Source organism: Anser cygnoides, chromosome 1 (assembly GCF_040182565.1).
Source record: "Anser cygnoides isolate HZ-2024a breed goose chromosome 1, Taihu_goose_T2T_genome, whole genome shotgun sequence".
Classification (NCBI taxonomy): domain Eukaryota; kingdom Metazoa; phylum Chordata; class Aves; order Anseriformes; family Anatidae; genus Anser; species Anser cygnoides.
In genome coordinates this window covers 179,553,467-179,572,850 of record NC_089873.1, presented here as the reverse complement: position 1 = coordinate 179,572,850, position 19,384 = coordinate 179,553,467, and the positions used below count along the sequence as shown (strand labels likewise).

Here is a 19,384-nt window from a genome sequence, read left to right as displayed (position 1 = left end):
TTCTTTTGCCCCCACTCTGTGACTGCCTCACTTTCAGGTGGCCCAAATTCCTTGTCAGACGACGAGGAACATTACAGCACGCTGTAGAAGTGCAGAGGCTGTGCTGCAGACACGAGCGTGAGCTGGGTACCTCAACTCAACCACTCTACAGCAGCAGTTACCTCCAAGCCAGGAAAGCCTAGGGACTTGCTTTGAAGGTGTTGCGGTATGTATCCCAGGCATTCGAACTGGATCATGAAGAACTAGCTTATCAGACTGCCCTCCTTTTTTGGCAGAGAGCCTTTTCCTCTCCGCTTTCAGAGTTATGACTAATTACTCCTCATGCGGGCTTGCTGCTCTGAATCACTGATGATTAGCTGGCAGAGAGGCTCCGAGCCTTCCTTCTCAGCACCAACCCTTCAGCCCCAACTTCAGCTCTAAATTTAACCAAGACGACTCTCTTAGTTAATTAGATGCATCCTGGTTTTTACTACCACATTTCGATAAATCACCAGTCTTGTCCAGTCTCCTGATCGTAAAAACTCTATCACAGGCATTGCTTCCCAGTCTCGTCTTGCAGCAGCTTGATATCAGTCCCCTTCAGATATGTGCACGACAACAGAGCCTCTGATGCTCTCTGCCCACCACAACTCTTCATGCAGAGTCTTTTATGAAGTCCCTGCTAAAACTCAGAGAGTGTGCATGAAAACTTGGTCAGGCTCTGGCACCCTTGCCATGCTTGAGAAAGCTGAAGTCAGGGGAGAAAGGAAATTTCTCTCTGTTAAGTGACACGCAGGTAGGATATTGCTTTCTGCTTACAAAGTCTAATAAGGCCTTGTTTATGTCTAAGAAGGCTTTATATTTTCTTTGTGAGTCATCTTCTATATATATATGCACCATGCTAATTGGGCATCTAATTGAAAAATTAATGATAAAAAACAAAGCTTTGTCACGTACAATTTTCTAGATTATTGACATATACAAACTGTGAAGTTATATACTCAAAGTGAGGAGCAATTCTTCCTTTCAGAAATGTCTATGTTAATATTAAAACTCTAAAATAAGTATTATCACTGGTATAAGCAGTTTTGAACACATGCTTCAGTTTGCTTCATTAAATGCTATTCCACTCATGATTTCTGCAGAAGGATTTGATGTCTGCTTTTTGCTTGAAAGTTTTGAGGGGAGGGAATTTCTAAACTAGGTATTATTACTATTTTTGTTCAGACCTTTGTCATTACTGGAAAGAGGCAAAATATATATCAGAGAATCTCAACGTAATCAACATCTATTTTTTCTATTGTAAGCACAAATATAAAACTTTTTCTCTTGGTATATAGACAGGTGTCTGTTACTCAAACATAAGTTACTCTCTTTTGGTACAGCCGCTTTAACCATGTGTAGACCTCTAAGCACAGTACCTGTGCAGCTTTACCCAAAGCAGTCTTAGCCATATGAAAAAGCAAGGCGCTCAAGTGGTTTCTGATGCAAAGAGGTTTTTCGCATCATGAACGCTTCAGCTGACTGACGTAGTTTCATTCAAGTTACACTGATTACCACCAGCAGAGGATCAGGCTGGAAGAGCTCAACCCAGGCAGCAAAAAGCAAAGGCCAGCTCTAGCATGTAGCTTTCCTTTCTCTGCACCCCACCTTTACAAACTCTAGAGCTACATCTCCAGTGAAGTGGTGCTGGAGATGAGGAACAGGTGAGACCAGAGGAAGCATCCCTCACATTCCTCCCCCCCCTACATTTTTCTGCAGAAAACAGTTTTGTTGAGCTGCAAAGACGTATAAGGTCTGAAGCACAAAAAAATCCATGGACAGATCCCTCCAACACATCACAAAACCTTTATTAGTGTTTATCAGTGACACAGATTACAGGAACCAAAGTCAATTAAATAACATTTAAACTGACCACAGACTCAAGAAATACAAGTCACATTTGGCAAGTCAAACTTCTCGGTATATTGGGTTGCTTAGGTTATTATACTGTGAAAGAAGAATTTCCCTTACAAGTTTCTACATATTCAGGATACTATTAATTATTGTGTCTTTCAGACAGTTCCTTTGGCAAGAATTCCCATTTTTAAGCTTTTATTATATAAAAATATAACCAATTTTTCATTATGTACAAACATTACATTACACACTGTACAGGTTAAAAACACTACAAAAATGGCAGGCCATGGGCAAACCAAAATTAAAAAAAAATAATGTAGAAAACATCAAAAGAAAAAAAAAATTAAATACTGCACATTTCATAAAAATTACATTAACTACAAACAATTCATTTTTTTTTTTTGTTTGCAAATACCAAACAGTACCGATGTGATTGGAAATCTTTCCCAACAACTTCATGTTTTAAGGCACATCTTGCATATTTACATGTACAACACTGGATCTGGTCAATAACTTAAAGGCTCCGAGGAGCAACCGAGTTGTGTGCGTGTAGGGACATGTGTATGGGGCTGGGGGACGGGTAGGGCTACACTTTCTCAGTTGTGTCAGTCTGGGGACCCAGGTACCTAGTCGAGGAGGCTGGGTAGAGGGGCACCCCGATCTCCTGGAGGTCAGGGAGCCGTGCGGGACGCGGTGGGGAGAGCAGCGTGATCGTCCGGTCAAAGTCCCTATGCAGCACCTTCTCGTAGACACTCTGGAGCCCCACTGTCTTTGGCAGCTGGGCCTGGTAAAAGTTGTCCCTGCGGAGGGGGTCCCTGGGCAAGGACGTGCTTTTGCAGAAGGTGGAGAGGGGTGCCGACGGGTGGGGAGAGGGGTGGGGGTTGGCTCGGCCGCAGGACGGGCTCCAGCAGCGGTCCGAGTGACCCAGGATCTTGCACTCAGCCGTACAAGCCCACAGACCTAGAGGGAGCAAGAAACCTGTGGTTACTGCAGGAACAAACCCGTGCCATCCGTAATCCTCAGAGTTATCAATCACGGGATGACTCAACGCGCTGTGCTGACGGCGGGAGTTGGGAAGCGATGCTCTACGGCACAATGAAAAGGCACACTGGGGAAGGTAGGGCTACGTCATTTTGCTACAGGCGCTTCACAGTTTAACTTTCAGGGAAAATTTTTGGGAAGGGAAAAAAGAAAAGAACACAGTTCTAAAGCACTTCCAGCTCTGCTAATTTGCGCTAGATGCTCGGTGAGGAGAGAAACCAGCATTTAGCAGCCTGCTGGGAAGAGGCAGGCAGTTTGAGTCAGACAGCTCTGGAGGGAAGTATCAGGTTCCCTTCCCCACCAGCCCCAGCTATTTGCAGCACCCTGACAGGTCCCTCCATGCACCTCCCTGTCCGTCTGTCCGGACAGATGGGAGCGGGGGCTGACTCCTTACCATTCTGCATGTGCGTGATGAGGTCCTTCTTCAGGGCATCTCCGCTGATGTCCGAGTCACTGTCATTGAAATCGCTGTCGCCTTTGCCACTGTCTTTGCCGCTAAACTTCTCTGCCTCTCGGCCGGAGATGGTGTTGAAGGAGTGCCCCTTCCAGATGGCCACGGGGGGAGCGGGCTCTTTGCCAAAGCTTGGAGCAGCAGCAAAACCCTGCTGGGATGGGGTGGCGGGGGTCAAAGGAGAGGGAAGAAGTATAGGGTAAATTGACATCAGAACTGTATCTCTGAGATTTACATCCTCCCCCTCTCCATCCACAAACCCCTCCTTCTACCCTCCCCTTCCCAGGACACGGTAGGATCTTACCTCCCCGCTGGGTCCTCTGAGCCTCTTCTGACCCTCGTAGAGGCCAGCGCTGTCACTGCTGCTCTCGGCAGCAGAGATCTCTTCGGCTGCCGGAGAAGGGTCGGGGCTGGTGAAAGAGGTTTTGCTGGGAAAGGTTCGTACCTCAAACATATTTCCCCTCGGGCTGCTGTCCTCCTGCCGGCCCTTCTCCAGGTGGGAGATGTCTATCTGCTCCTTCAAGGAGGTGTTGTTTTTGATCTCGTTCCCCTTCTTGCGCCTGTTGCAGGTGGTGGCGATGGTGATGATAGCCACCAGGAGGAGGGTGCAGCTGCCTGCCAGGACGATGATCACGATCAGAGGGATGTCCCACTGCAAAGCTTTTCCTTCCCAGGAGCTGGGCTTGGCTACCTCCTGAATACTGGAAGGAGCAGTGGCAGTCACCAGGAAGTTGACCGTGGCAGTCGTGGCCAGAGGGGGTCTGCCATTGTCTGTCACAGTGAGGATGACCTTGAACAGCTGTCCCAGCTCTTCAGAGAGGTCTCCCCTCAGCACAATGTCCCCAGTGCTCGGGTTGATGGTGAAAAGGTCCTGCTGGGGCTCTTCCAGGAAGGCAAAGGTGAGCTCAGCATTGGCCCCATCATCCGCATCTCGAGCTTTGATCTGGGCCACCAGGGAGTCACGGGAGGTCTTGCTGGACACGCCGATTTCCACTGACCCATTGGTGAGCACTGGGTGGATGATGACGGGAGGGTTGTCGTTCTGGTCCACCATCCTCACCTTGACAAGAGTGCTGCTGGAGAGCTGCGGGGAGCCTCCATCAGTGGCCTGGATCCTCAGGTCCAACTGCTTGAGTATCTCATAGTTGAACGTCCTAAGGGCGTAGATGGCCCCAGTGGCGGGATCCACTGAGACATAGGTGGAGATGGGGGCCCCCATGACTTGGGTCTCCAGTAGTCGGTAGGTGACCTTACCATTGTGGCCGAGATCAGGGTCTCGGGCCACCACAGTGGTGATGTAGGCACCTGGGGGGTTGTTCTCTGGCACAGCCACCTCGTAGAGGGGCTTGGCAAAGAGTGGTGCGTTGTCATTCTCATCGCTCACCCGCACTGTGTACTGGCGGACGGTCTTGAAGGGCGGTGAGCCCAGGTCCTCAGCCACCACGGTGAGGTTATACTCAGGGATGCGCTCACGGTCCAGTGCTGCCGTGGTGACAATCATGTAGCTGTCCTCATAGGCACGCTGCAGGGCAAAGTGGTCATGGCCACGGAGGCTGCAGCGCACCTGCCCATTGGCGCCCGAGTCACGGTCGGAGGCACTGACCAGGGCCACGAAGCTCTCGCTGGCTGCTGCCTCGCTGACGTAGGCCACGCCAGCGGCGCTGCCGGCACCACGGAGGGCACTGATGCTGATACGTGGCGCGTTGTCATTGACATCGGCGAGGCGCACAATGACAGTGCAGGTGGCAGCACGGGGGCTGGCACCACGGTCCTGGGCACGCACATCCAGCTCGTAGGTGCGGGTGCGCTCATAGTCCACAGCGGCCTCCAGTGTCAGGCGGCCAGAGCGTGGGTCGAGGCGGAAGAGCCGCCGTGCCTCAGGGGGCACCTGGCTGCCAAAAGCGTAGACCACCTCCCCATTGGGGCCCTCATCAGGGTCATCGGCATCCAGGTCGAGCAGCAGGGAGCCAGGTGGTGCATCCTCGGGCAGCTCTACCGTGACCGAGCCCCGGGCGAAGGTGGGGCTGTTGTCATTGGCGTCAAGCACACGGACATGCACGGTGGCTGTGCCCGAGCGTGCTGGGCTGCCGCCATCCTTGGCCACCAGCTCCAGGGTGTAGGAGGGCTGGCGCTCACGGTCCAGCTCCTGGAGCAGCACCAGGTCAGCACAGCGTGCCCCGTCCGCCCTCGTCTGTGCCTCCACGCCGAAGTGGCTGTTGAGGGAGACCTGGAAGCTCTGGATGGAATTGGAGCCCACATCCTCGTCCACTGCCACCTCCAGTGGGAGGCGCGTGCCAGGTGCGGCGCTCTCTGACACTTCCAGTGTCATCTGCGCCCGGGGGAAGCGGGGCGCATTGTCATTGATGTCGCGCACCTCCAGCTCCACGTGCACCAGGCGGTAGCGCTCCCGCCAGCAGCTCACCACATCGAAGGCCAGCACGCACTGCGGGGCCTGTCCGCACAGCCGCTCCCGGTCCAGCCCCGCTTCGCCGATGCTCAGCTGCCCGTCCTCCTCCCGCACCCGCACCAGCGAGCTGTTGCTGAACTGCCGCATCAGTCGGAAGCTCATCTCCCCGGGAGCCTTCACCGGCATCTCATCGGCCAGCGTGCCGATCACCGTGCCCGGAGCCCCTTCTTCGTCGGTGCGGTACCTCACCGTCTTGCAGCGGGACATGGCCAGCAAGCAGCTGGCGGCCAGCAGCCGCAGCGGGCCCATGGCACCTGCGGGGCGCAGAGATGGACGCAGATCCGCTCACCCACCACCGCCGTCTGCGCCCCTCCGCGCCCCGGCGCCGCCTTTAATAGACGGCGCTATGCAAATGGCGGCCCGGAGGAGCCAATGGGAGCGGCGCGGGGGGCGCCGCCCGGACACCCCCTCCGCGGGGCGGCTGCGGCGGCCGGGGCGGCGGGCTGCGCGGGGCGCCCGCCTTTGTTCGCGCTAACTCTCCGGGGCGGGGGGCTGATTTCGGCATTTTTTTTTTCTTTTTTCCCCCCCTCCCATTTTTTTTCCGCTTTTTATTTTCTATGTATTTTCTCTTTTTCCCCCCCTATTTTTTATTTCTTTTTCTGCTTTTTAATTTCTTTTTTTCTGCTTTTTTTTTTTTCTTTTCTCTCTCTCTTTCCCCCCTTTCTTTCTTTCCTCCCCCTCCTTTTCCTTCCTTTCTCTCCGGAGGCTCCCGGCGGCGGACAGGTGCTGCCGTGGGCTGTGCCGTGCCGTGCCGTGACATCCCGTGCCGTGACATCTCATCCCGTGCCGTGACATCCCATGCCGTGCCGTGACATGCCATCCCATCCCGTGCCATGGCATCCCGTGCCGTGGCATCCCGTGCCATCCCATCCCATCCCGTGCCGTGCCGTGCCGTGCCGGTCCGCGGGAGGGTGCGGGCGGGCGCCGGGCGGCTCAGCGGGGCGCGGCCGGGGGGGTTTCGGTCGTTTTCTCATCCGCGCCCGCGGTGGTGTGTTCCTCGCGTGAGAGCCTGTGATCCACGCTGTAAGTCGCCTTTCAGGAGATGTCCCCGCATGCTTTAGTATGCATGTCACCGCCCGCGTTTCTTAAGCCTGGGGCACTAGCAGGCGAAAGGGAAAAAAAAAAAAAAGAAAGAAAGAAAGAAAGAAAGAAAGAAAGAAAGACAGAAAAAAAGTTCCAAATAGGATTTAGCATAAGCTTGAGGAGATTTGGAAAGGTTTCAAAGATCAGGCTGTATCAAAGGCTTATGAAGCCCTCGTTAGCTGCAGAAATATAATAGCATGGCAGGCTATCCCATTTGAGGAACCAATGTCTGTATTATTTCACTATGACAGGCTAAAGGGAGAGAAAGTTGAACAGTTTCCACAGAGGAGTTGGACTAAGTTGAATATAATGAGCAAACGCCACATGTATCCATTATGTCCCCCTATTCATTCCCAATCACTGCCATAACTCTTTGACTAAACGATGATGAGCGCTGAATTACACACAATGCCCAGCTCATATTAAAATACATTTAAGACCTATCCCTCCTGGTGCCCTGTTACGCCTATTCACGGGATTTTCTTTTTTGTCCTAATAGGGCCTCTCTGGGAAGCAACACCAGCCTCGTTCCAGCAGAACAAAATAACAGCATGAGGCTGAAACCTGGCACGGACCGGGGGAACGAAGCCATCTGCCCGCCGCTGCACCGGGGTCCCCGAAAGCCGCGTGTCCTTCCTCCATCCTCCTCCTCCTCCTCCTCTTCCTCCTCCTCCCCTCCATCCTCTCCTCTTCCTCGGCCGGGACGGACCAGCGGGGCCGGGGGACGGATGGGGGTCTCCAGCCCCCGTTCCTTGCCCCCTCCCGGCTCTCTCCCCCCCCCAGGGGGCTCCCCGGGGTCCCCTCTGGCCGCGGCGTTGCGCTGCGCGGGGGTTGCGCGGGGGTTGCGCGGGGCGGCACGCGAGCGCGGCGGGCCCGCAGCGCCGGCTTATGGAAATGGGATTTAAGGAGCGCAGCAGCGCTCGCTGCGGGGACGAGGGGGGAGCAGGGGTGGGGGGACACGCACCGCCGCCGACAAAAGCTCCCCAAACGCCTTCTTTCCATACCAAAAGGCTCCGCCGAGCTCTTTTCTCCTGCCCCTAGGAGCTCCGCGGGAGGGAGGGGAGATGCGGTGCCGGGGAGTGTTGGACCGGGTCGTGTTGGACCGGGTCATGTTGGAACGGGATGCGTGGGACGGGGTTGTGTTGGACCGGGATGTATTGGACCGGGATGTATTGGACCGGGTCGTGTTGGGCCGGGGGCTGCGCGCCTGGGAACGGGGCCGCTGGCCGGGAGCGGGCAGCGGGCAGCGGGGCGGCCCCTCGTGTGTAACAGGATTATCTTTACCATTTCAAGTTCCATACAGCATGTAATTTATTTTTAATTAGGATTAGATCGAGCAGGGAAGGAGACCAGACCGTGCCCCCTATCCCCCCCTTCACCCCACCCCTCCGCCCCCCGTCCCCGTAAAGGCATGGCTATTCCAAGAGGAGCTCGTATTCTTTATATAAAATCAATCAATCAATACAACAGGACTCGCATTCACCTCCCACGCATTTTGCAGGAGAAAAGAGTGCGAAGAAATGTATCTTCCATGTGTACTCAAATATCTGCATCAGGACGGGCTTAGAAAGCCTTTCCCCTTCCCATCTACTCATTCCCCATCTCACAGACTCTCTCGATCCAAACCCTTTCTTAAAAGGGTCCCAGTGGGGTCTTGCTCCTCCTGCCTTTTTTCTGAGGGCAAAATGTACTTTCTGTCTGCTTGGGTTATTATTTTTCCACAATCGTGACTCTGAGTTTAAAAAAAAAAAAAAAAAGTACATATCAGTCACTCTGCTGGAGCAAAGCCTGCTCCCCAATAGTTTGGATAAAGTCCATTACAGAAATGTTCAGGAAGGCTATTGAAGAATCCTGTTTTACAGCTCAAAAAATAAACATACGGATCAGCTGCGTTAAAAGCGCTTCTTTGAAATATTATGGTTAAACAGCCCAGATTGGTTGATTGCTCCATGCAGGGACATATGTTCTTGCAAACTGTGTGTATTGTTACTAATGGGGATTCTCACACCACAGCCTTCTTTTGAATCGGAGGCACTGGAGGTTTATCCGGAGCTGTTGAGAGGTTGTTTTAATAATTCACCAGACCTCTTGCACTTAGTGTTGTTGCGGAGACTTGGAGCCTGCTAAGAAGGAGGCATTTTGTGGTGTCCGGAGTTCTGATCTCCACTGCCAAGCTCCTTCCCGTACCTCTTTGACGCAGAAAGCAAAGCTGCTCTGAGAGGTGGGTGTCAGGCCAAGGAAAAAGCAAAAGACTCCCCACCCATCCCTGTGAGCCTGAATCTCAGGGTAATGCGTTGCTCCCGAGGACTGAAAGCACTCCCAGCCCACCAGCCCGATGCCAACAGCAACCAAGTTGGAGCGATGGCCAACAAATCACTGTAGGTTCCTTTTTCTAGTTTTAATTTTGCTTTCCCCTCAATTCTGATCCAGTAAAGTTTGTGGGTGCTCTGCTCCTCTCTCCAAACAGTCATGGCCTTATAGAGGGTGACAAAAAGTCAAGAGCTCCTCCTCTTCTTCCCTCCACACCTCCACCTGAAGATGGGCACTTAGGGCTCAGTCCCTTTCCACCAGCACCTACAGCACGGTGAGTCTGCACGTGTTCCCAGTGCAGCAGGTGCCTGGATTTCCTCTCTAGCAATCTCTGATGACGGCAATAAGCTAGAAGATGTTAAATCTGGGGTCTGTGAGGGAAGGCAGGACTCCCATAGAGCCCACCATGTACCTCAGCATGACATACACCTTGAGGGAGCAACTTAATGCATGGGACCATGGAAGCAAGCCAGGCTTTATATAGAGGTGGCTGTGTTACATGTGCTTTCCCATGAGATCTTTGGTGCACCAGGCTCTGGGTATGAAAACCCCCTCTCTCCTTGGCCCCAATCCCCCTCAGCACAAGCTGCACAATGACTGCATGCCCTCGGAGTGGTGGGGTGGGATGCTACAAGGGCATGCCACGGATGCCTTGACTTTGTCCAGGCTTTGCTGAGCCTGGAAGGGAATATGGGTGAGTCTGGTATTTGGGTGAGGTTCCGTCCAACTTCTCCCCAACCCCAAAGCTGGGACACAGTGTTTCCCCCCACCCCTCATCTCTGAGCCTGCAGAGCTGGTGGCGCAAAGTCCCTCCTTGGAAACCCATCTCCCTTTTCTCTCAGCCCCTGCCTTTTTCTTCTCCAGCACCATGGCTCGGCTGCCTTTGAGTGATCTACAAAAACAAAGGAGCTCCTTCTGCTTCCCAGCCTAAACAATCCCCCCCTGTTTAATCACTTCTGCCACAACCAAGGAAGTGTGGGTTAACCTGTCAAGCTCCACAAGCCCAGGCTCACCAAAACTCTGGAAAACAAAGGAGTGGAACGAAGCGGCAAAGGGTTTTGTTGCTCTGTGGTTGTTTGTATTTGAGGGGAGCACGCGGCATTGTCTCTGGCCTTGTAGGCTATAGAAGAGAGAGCTGCCATCCTTCCCGTGAGCCGCAGTTGGGTACCGGGGTTATAAATCACCCCGATCATCTGCTTGTTATATTTGCTTCAAATGCTTCCCTGCCTCTGTCTCCCTTCTGTGAAACGTGAGCTATAAAATAAGAGTTTGTTTTCCAGAATAAAGAAATCGCGTGCCCGTACCCCCCACCCGGCAAGCAGTTCTGATTCCACAAGGAATTTATTTTTTAATTGGATTAATTTCTAGCCTCTCTCAGAGTAGCAGCTGGGGTCTTTGATTCGAGAGGTTAAAACAAAGGGGAGGGAAACAAAAGACCAGTTCTTCGCATTCCCTACACAGCATGGGCCTCATGCGTGCTGCCTGGAGGTATCCTTGGAGCAGTGCATTCCTCGAGGTCTGCAGCCAGGGTCCTCTGGGGGATTTTTGGGGTATTTCCTGGTCTGTCTTGCCTTTAAGGTTAAGACGGGGGACTGGGAAAATCCTTGAGGTAGCTAGGCCTGAGTTTTTCCCTCCTACCCCAGCACCCAGGCTGTGGTCCCCCATATCCTTAACCTCGTGGTGCAAAGGAGTCAAGCACCTGCTGGTACTTTGGTCCCTCCTCTCTTCTGCCCCCTCTTTTCCCACTCTCTCTACTTTTTCTGCACGGGAAGAGATAGATGAGGCTTCGCAGCTGTTAAATCACAAGACGGGTGCCCAGGCTCAGTTCTCAGCTCTGTGATCTGGAGCAAGTTAATGAAGCCCAGCTCCACCAAGGTCTGGGGCATTTAGGTACTCAGCTGTCGTCGAGTCCAATGGGGATTTGACATCTTTTAGCACAGATGAGGCCTTCAGGCTCTCGCAGACTCAGCCCCTCATGTCCGCAGAGCACTTGGGTACCACGCAGAGCAGTTGTAATGACAGCACACTGCAACCTGTGGGTATGCCAGGCGATGACAGCCCAAATCCTGCTACTCGCCCAGCACCAGGCCTGTTACTAGATCAGAGGTGTCCTTAGGAGGAACAACCTTTATTACACAGGTCCTTTCTGTCTATTTTACCTTGCTGCTCTTTATTTTAGGGGTCAGAGCAGTAGGACATTACATAGGGGAACCAGAAAGTTTCTCTCCCTGGATGTTGTGAATGGGAGCTCCCTCTCCATGGCTGCTCCCATACACCTGGCTGGGATGCCTTTCATACCACTTTGAAGGTGTCCAGGCTGGTATACTTGGCTTTCCTCCAGCAGCTCCTTGTTTCCTCCTGGGCCTCATTCATGCTCTCCTCCTTGAAGGACTGTTTGGGATTTTAGACTCTTACGAATGATGAATGGGAGGAAGAAATCCACCTTTCAGCTACCATGAAGATGTACAGCCCTCTGTGAATAGTTACGTGTGGCTGTTGGGATGGACTCCATTGACTTCTCAGAAAAGTAGTTCGCTTGCTGTTTTATGAGCAAGATCTCTTGCTGGATGTCCTTCCTCTGCCACTGGCCAGACAGCTGCACTTGCCCCATACCGCACCAAATAAGCACGGCCTCATCCCTCTGCCTCCTTCCTAACATTTCTCAAATTCCCCCACACTTGATTCCTTGGCCCCTTTGCTGATAGATGTGGCAGGGGGAGGCTCTGTGAAGTGTTCTTCTTTGGGGTCTTGGAGATGGAGAAGTCACAGTAGCATGGTGCCATGTTTGAGCTAATTAGCCCCTTGTCACAGCAGGGTTAATGAGCTTGGGTGCAGTGCCATAGCTTCTGATTTTTGGGCTGGTTTTTCACAGCTTTGCCCATTTGTACCCTGAACTTCTGGTTGTTTCTGAGAGGGGGGAAAAATACAAGGGGGAGGCAGGAGATCAGCCTTTGTGCTGAAAGCTGTAGGAAAATCTCTGCCTCCATCTCGCCTCTCCTCCCCCCTCTCCCCCCCCCCCCCGTCCTCCATCTCAATCGGCTTGCAAAGTCAGAGCCCCCAGCTGTGAAGGACTAAGTCTCTCCTTCTCCCAGCCTCCTGAGCGGCAGCAGGCTGTGAGCAAGAACGTGCCGCGTGTCACTTCTCTTCAAGAGCCCGCGAGCGCGGGGGGACGAGCCCGGGCGCCGGCGGCTGCTGTGTTTGGCCGCCTGCCAGGGAACGGGCTCTATTCACACCAAGCATCTTCACTCTGCCGGACGCTTTTGGGGGGCTTGAGCATCCTGCCTGCGGGGTTAACACGCCACGCAGCCTTCTTGGTGCTTCATGCTGTCCAACACTGAGTGCCGACGTAGGACCACGGGGCGAAGGGCAATGTTTGCCCGCTCCAAGCTGAGGGAGATGAGGGAGCTGTGATTTTCTGCCATCTGACCCTCCTAGGTGCTGGCAGGAGCCCCCCAATCCCCTTGGGAGATGCTGGAGCCCGTAGGCTGGCTTGGTTTGCTGACCTCCTCACGCATGGATCCTCTTCCCTGCTGCCAAGCCCGAGGCTTTATTTCTGCATGATAAGGAGTATTCTCTGCCTGGCAGTTAAGACAGGGGAGCAGTAATGATTTCAGTCTATATCTGCAGATAGGTCTGAGACCCATCTCGCTGTCTCCACCTTTGATGCACTGGCATTCTCATTGGGATGGTTTTTAGCTTTGAGAACTACCAGCATCTTGCTGCCCAAAATGCAGCCTGCTATAAGGCAGAGCAAGGTGGGGAAGTGGCACACGACAGCAAAGAGGTTGTTTTGGTCAAAGAGCAAGCACATCCTCTTATAAGAAATTTGGAAAGAATTAATATTCATACAGGGTGCATGAGAAGGCAACTTCTCAGAAGTTTGGATTCCTAAATCATTGCAGTACTCTTGAGTGTTTTGCACAGGACTTCTGCTTTAAGGGTTTCTGTAACCACATGTAGCTCTACTTCATGAGTTTGGTGTAGAGGCCAAGAGAAAACTTTTTTTTTTTTTTTTTTTCCTAATATCTCTTCTTTGACCTTAGCAGGACTTTGACCTCCAGAGCTACAAAATGTTCCCGTACTCACTGCTCTTCTTTCATGTGTGGCATTTGTTCCATCTCCACGTACACTTTGCTGAATACGTCCAGCTGAGAAAGCACAATGCTGAATCTGGGTGGCGTGACCTGGACCAGGAGCTGGTGGCAGCCCAGGGATGACCTGGGACAGAGGAGATGTTTCTCATGGCTGAGGAACGCATCTGTGCCATAGCCCAGGTGTGCTCACCCACCTTTAGGAGATAGCTTGTCAGTCCCCAGATGTCACCAGTTCCACCTGCAACTGTAAGTGTGCGCCACAGCAGGGTGATGACACAATCTGGAAACCACATGCAGTCTCTATGGCTACATCTATAACACCGAATAAAATGCTCTGTCCCCTGGCTCTGCTTAGTTTACTTCTGTAGATGGAGCCTGTGGTGTTATGGCCCTCTTCCAATTTGGTGGGAATTACCTGTTTGTCTTGCTAGGTTTAACTGTCTGGTGCAATCACTTATTTCATTTGCTTGAAAAAGAGGTGGCCAATTTTGCATGCCACCCTTGCATGCAGCTTTTTGCCTCTGGAACTGAATAGAAATACAGAAACCAGCACACATTTCACACGTGATCCCCAGGAAAAAGAGTCATCTGTTCCAAATACCCACAGAATTCTGTTTTGAAATGTTAAGTGAATTGTCGTTGCTTTTTAAGTGCAGTAATAAAAGTGGGGAATGATCTCCCTAAAAAAAAAAGCTCAAGACTTAGAGGATAGGTGTTAAAGAAATGCATCAAATTAGACAAAATAGGCATAAAACCCATGTTATCCCAAAAAATAAGGGCTGACTGCTCAAGCGACTCTTCTGCTTGCTGCTGTACTGAACATCAAATTCACTTTTCTGCCTAAAAGGATTTTCATCCCTGCAGCAAGCAGATCTGAGATGTTTGTTTTGCGGTGGAGGCAAGTGGTGGTGGTGTGTGAGAGGCAGAAAATGATGCGATCGGGCACGGTTTGTGAGCTAAGGGTCACAGACGGGTGAAGCCTCGCACAGGTTAAAATCGACAAATAAACATTCAGAGACGCTGGCGGAGCATGCTGAACACTTATAACTGCAGAGGTTTGAGATGTGTGTGTATGTATGTGTTATATATTATAATGAATATGATAATTACAGGAGGTAATTTATAATATGTGTGTATCATATACGAGTGCCTCCTCAGTAGGCTAAACAATGCCATGAAAGTCTAAAGAAATGTGAAATCTAATTACTGTAGCTGTGTTAGTGAAGTAATAAGGAGCTCGAGAGTGTGACTGATAAGCAATTAGATACTAGACTAATGAGCAAGCTGTCTGCAGTCCATCAAAAAGAGTAAGGGAGGCTTGTTTAAGACACACCTGGCATTGCAAAGAGGAAGATATAAACACAGTTTTCCAAGATACATAAGAAAACATGAAGACATGATGCTCACTAATGACTGGAGATTGTGCACTTAGCTCCAGGATAAAGTCATGAACCAGTTAAAAAATTCGTGGCAGACCCACAGGGGCTAAAGGACGAGGCATAAGGCAGTGGCTGCAAGTATGCACAGGAGAGAGGTAGCTTGTATTCAAGGTGTTGGACTAGTGGCTCTCCAGTATTGTGTTTACTATTCTGTATTTCACTAAAAAGCAGGTGAGAAATTAATATTGGGCTGGATGTGTGGTTGCAACGTGAGCCTGCTCCCAGTAGAGCCAGTCTGGCAATGGGCAGCAGTACTGGGAGTGCTGGGAAAGGCACTCCAGGCTCTGCATGTCCTATAGGGAGTCCTGTAATAACCACACTCATCTTGTATGGAAGACTGTATCCAGGAGCTTATACTTCACCAAGTATTAACTGTTTAAGCTGAAATTTTCTGTGCTGGATATCTGCTTCAGGCTGCTGGTTCTTTTTGAGAGAAAGTTTCAGCTGAAGCTGTTCGGTTATCTCTGGAAAGGAGGCCAGGATAAGTTTATCCTAGGCTCTTTAAATGGTTGTTTTGCCTGTGGGATAAATATCCAAGCTCTCCTATTTTTCTTTTTCTTTTTTTTTTTTTTTTTTTTTTTCTTTTAAACCATACAATTTTCATGGTTTGGTTTGAGGACTTGAAATTTTGCAAGAAGATTCCCCGCTAAAGCACGTGAGTTTCATTTTTGTGAACATTCAACCAAACATTCAACCAACATTACATCCTGTAGATGTTAAACAGAGATTTAGCAGATAAATACCCCCAGATTTTACCTGTAGTGAGTGCGTTGTGAGCTTAGCTGGGACTGGCTTTTGTTTTGAGCACAGGCTGGGCAGATCCAGAGGCCTGAAAGCAGTCATCATCTTTCTGTGGCCTCAGCCAGGTGGACAAAGAAGCTTCTGGGTATGAATGAAGCAGGGATTAGAGTCTGGGGAAAGAGAAGTCGGAAGACTGTTTCTGTCACAGTGCCTTTCTCCTTGGTCTGCCAGAAACTTGGATTGCTATTCCAGATATTTGTGAAAAAGCATGAATTCCTCTGCTATGGGGAAAAAGATGTCAAAACCCAATAGCAAAATGTCTCCTACTGGCTTCAAGAAAGGCTGGACGTAATAACCTGATGCTGGTCTTGGCTCTGTGTCTCCTCTAACAAGTCTTAGTCCATGGTGTGATGGATCTAAAGCCTGCCACCTGGGGATGACTGCTGGAGAGCTGGTGGTGAAGTTCTGTTTTTCCAGCATATTGTACCTTAAAGTCTCAGGGGACATGCATAGAGTGTCACTGAGCTGGTGATGTCAGAAGAAAAAGAGTGAGGAGGAGAAAGCAGACCTGGAGTATTTCAGCTTAAGTGTGCAAAATCAGTGGATATTAATCTGAATCTCTGTGTGCCTCAGCTCACCAGCTGTAATATGGAGCTAATGATACACTCTTTTTTCACAGGTTCATTATGGAAATAAGATAATTAACATCTGTGAATCACGCTAATTTAAGAGTGGAAAAGGCCAAAGAACAGGCTGTGGAAAAATTATTACTTTTATCCCAAGCAGGACTTGAGTGGTATTGGGAAACAGTAGTGTGAGGCAAGGAAACAGAAAAAATACTAAAGGAGATGAAGGCTCTCAGGCCTACAGAGCATCACAGGAGTCCAGTGGAGAAGTAACACTTCACTGTGGAAACAAGGATCATACCACAGCATGACTGGGGCTGCAAAGACCACCTTAGGCCCCATATTTCCCAGTTAAGTGCTTGACTTTACAGTCTTAACATCGTGCTTCCAAGGAAGTTCTCTTGGGTGTCATAGCTATCGAAATATATACGTCTGTGGAGGAAAGAACCTCTCCTGCATGCCCTGTAAACATCCATGTTGCCTGTGGTGTGACGAGGGTTTAGAGCTGTGATTGCTTGTTAAGCAACAAACTTGGGCTGCCCAGATGGTGACGGCTTCATTCGTTGTCCTCCAAGTGCTCTGTGACCTTCTTGGCTTCCTTTTCCCCACAGCCATAAACTTCTCAGCTCTTTGCCTGATGAGGAAGAAACCTCTTCGCCAGGCTGCCTCAGTAAAGTGGTGTTTGAGAATAAACTACACTGAAGTCTTCTATATTAAAGGGGGACTGCAGCTTTTGGAGAAGGAAAACAGGCTTCTAAAGTGATCAAAAGCCAAAGACCCAGTTCAGCTTTCACCTTGAGCTGAAACCGTGAAGAACTCATTTTAGACAACCAAAAATGATACTCAGGCACAGTTTGGTTAACATGTGTCTTGTGAGTTTGAAGATCTAGGTATATACCACTGTGCCATGGCTTCTCTGTATGTTCTCAGGCCAGACATCTCCTTGTCTTACAGCTGAAATAGGTCCCTCTGTAGGAAGCTGAGGGACCTGGAAGGGCTGAGGGAAAGGCACTTTGCTTTCTGGGTGGCAGCAAGGGCACGTGTAGGCTGAGTTGCTGAGTTGCTGGAAGAGCAAGGATTGGATGACCATCAGTAGGATCCAGTAGGATCAGTAGATCAGTAGGATCTCCTGGGGTGCAGGCAAAGCATGAGCTGGGGACCACTTCCAGAAGGATATTACATGCCTTTTTGCTGTCATAAATATGCTAATCCTAAGCATGTGGGGAGTTTTATCCATCATTCAGCTGGACTCTCATGTTTGCTATATCACCTCCACAAATTGATTGCTGTTAAGTAGGGAGCAGACCTGTCTGGATGTGTGCGTGCCTCAAGCGAGTCATCAGGCGATCCTATTAATATAACATCCTTGCCTCCTCTCTGCTCCCCCTTCTGTGGCTTATCCCATTCTCTTTCCACCTTCTGTTGAGTCTGTGAACTCGTGCGGTTCCAGTCTCCCCACAGTGTGTCTAGCTTGCTCATGGAGAATAACCCTGAAAAAAGAAACAGATACTCTCACAAGCAAGGGCATATTGCAGTACAGATCATTTAATGGAGGGATCTGCTATGCTGCACAAGGCGTTATTTAGGGGCATGGTGTCAGGACGTAAGGAATATTTGTAAGATGGTCCTCAAAAACGTTTATAGGCAGACTCAGACTGTGCATAGCATGCTGGCTGACGTACTGTGTCAAAGCACTATGTCCAACGTAATGATGCTGGTAATGCAAGCTGCCCTCCTAGCTTGTCCATTTCCTTTCACAACATTTCATCTGAAAGCCCTCTTTAATCATAAGCAGATAGGAAATTACTTATTACAGAGTGCCATAGGTGCACATGGTTCTTTACAAACATGTGAGGGGACAGGTTGCTGCCCTGAAGAACTTGCTGTTGGGTTTAGACAAATACAATAAGAAAGAAAAAATTTTGGGGGTTAAAACTTTGAGCAGAAAAATAAGTGCCTGTATACAACCACATCAGTCACAGTACATAGAAATATTCTCTTTTCTGATTCAGTTGTTCAGCTGTGTCACATCTCCCACTGAAGCTGACAAACTGGTAGCTCCTTAGGTAGAAAATTCTTGTATTTTAATGTTTCTTATGTCAGGAATTATTAAACCAATGTAAATGTAAAAAACAACTGAAGGGACAAAGTTATATTTCAGGATGACCTGCAGCATCTAAAATGGAAACAGTAGCCAAGCTAGTAAGAAGCAAAGTCAGATTTTGTTTTGTTCAGATAATTTATGCCCGCGATGTAATGCTGATATAATTTATGTTGCTTTGTTTCCTATGAAATTTGACTGTGCAACAGGGTGATATGAGTAATACTTCAAGGCAGGATTTTTATAGATTACACTTGTAGTGAATATACACAGATTTTACTGGTCTTACCTGTGACAAGAAGGAAAGGAGGAAGAAAGAAAGAAAAAAAGAAGGCAAAAGTACAAGGTAATACCCATGTATGATTGCATCCTTAAATCAATGATAATATTTTACTCACAGACTATTTAATTGTGTGTGTGTGTGTGTATTTTAAGGAAAAAAAAAAGAAACATGTTTTGGAAATTATGGACTGACTAATGTACAGAGCTGACTAATATACAGAGCAGTACTGAGGCAGTCATCCAGTCCTTTGCTCAATACCTTTTTTTTTTTTTTTTTTTTTTTTTGTTTATCCATCAATCAAGAAGCCCAGCCCTTGTGCTACAAATCAGCTAGGAGAGATCCTGCTCCCGTGTTGTGGAAAAGTTCACAGCAAAGCGAGTAGTCCTTAACAGCAGTATCTAGATTTATAAATGATGACAGCAGAAATAGGGCTCATTGGCTACCTTTTATGGGCAGTCATTAACAAAAGCCCTTATTTAACAAATCTGAGGAATGTTCATGTAATGGGCTTCTCAGATTCAAGGTGAATCAAAGGAAAATCTCATCCAGGAGGACGGGGATGCTCCGCCAGTACCACCACAGCGTGGCCACATGACATCCCCAGCAGCAGCCGGGGGGCTGTTAGTGCAGCTGCCCACAGACCCTGCCAAGGAGCCAGATGATGCTGGAAGAATATCTTTCCCGGCCCTGGATCGGGTTGTTCTTGGCTTGTTCTCTGGCTGCAGGAGCTGGAGCTCATTGCTGGGCAGATAAACAGAGAGACTAATAAAGGAGGTGAGGATCTGTTGGTCGTTTGAGCAAACTGGAGGTGCGCTGTTTAGCTGAGGAGTGTTGCAGTCCCTGATAAAAATCACCTGGTGGTTGACACTT

The 19,384-nt window shown here is 49.8% G+C and overlaps 1 protein-coding gene across 4 annotated transcripts; it reads right to left on the bottom strand.

Moving 5' to 3' along the window:
- Positions 1 to 1,808: 1,808 nt before the first annotated feature.
- PCDH8 (protocadherin 8) lies at positions 1,809 to 6,166 on the bottom strand. Of its 4 annotated transcripts, none has more exons than XM_048047722.2 (3): positions 3,675 to 6,166; positions 3,314 to 3,521; positions 1,809 to 2,838 (listed from the first exon to the last, which is right to left on the bottom strand). In XM_048047722.2, the coding sequence occupies exons 1-3, from the start codon at positions 6,084 to 6,086 to the stop codon at positions 2,465 to 2,467; spliced, it is 2,994 nt and encodes a 997-aa protein (XP_047903679.2). In that variant the 5' UTR covers positions 6,087 to 6,166; the 3' UTR covers positions 1,809 to 2,464. The 4 variants fall into 4 exon arrangements, with proteins under 4 accessions (XP_047903679.2, XP_047903680.2, XP_047903681.2 ...); XM_048047723.2 differs by having other exon boundaries at positions 3,314 to 3,524; positions 3,816 to 6,166; XM_048047724.2 differs by having other exon boundaries at positions 3,816 to 6,166.
- Positions 6,167 to 19,384: the final 13,218 nt, after the last annotated feature.

What these genes read in the sequence shown, in the direction of transcription:
- PCDH8 (XM_013179717.3), bottom strand. Translation starts at nt 6,086, where the DNA reads ATGGGCCCGCTGCGGCTGCTGGCCGCCAGCTGCTTGCTGGCCATGTCC. An exon ending in TCAGAGGACCCAGCGGGGAG is followed by an intron (nt 3,525 to 3,674) that starts GTAAGATCCTAC and finishes ACCCCATCCCAG; the next exon opens with CAGGGTTTTGCTGCTGCTCC. An exon ending in CATCACGCACATGCAGAATG is followed by an intron (nt 2,839 to 3,313) that starts GTAAGGAGTCAG and finishes TGCTCCCTCTAG; the next exon opens with GTCTGTGGGCTTGTACGGCT.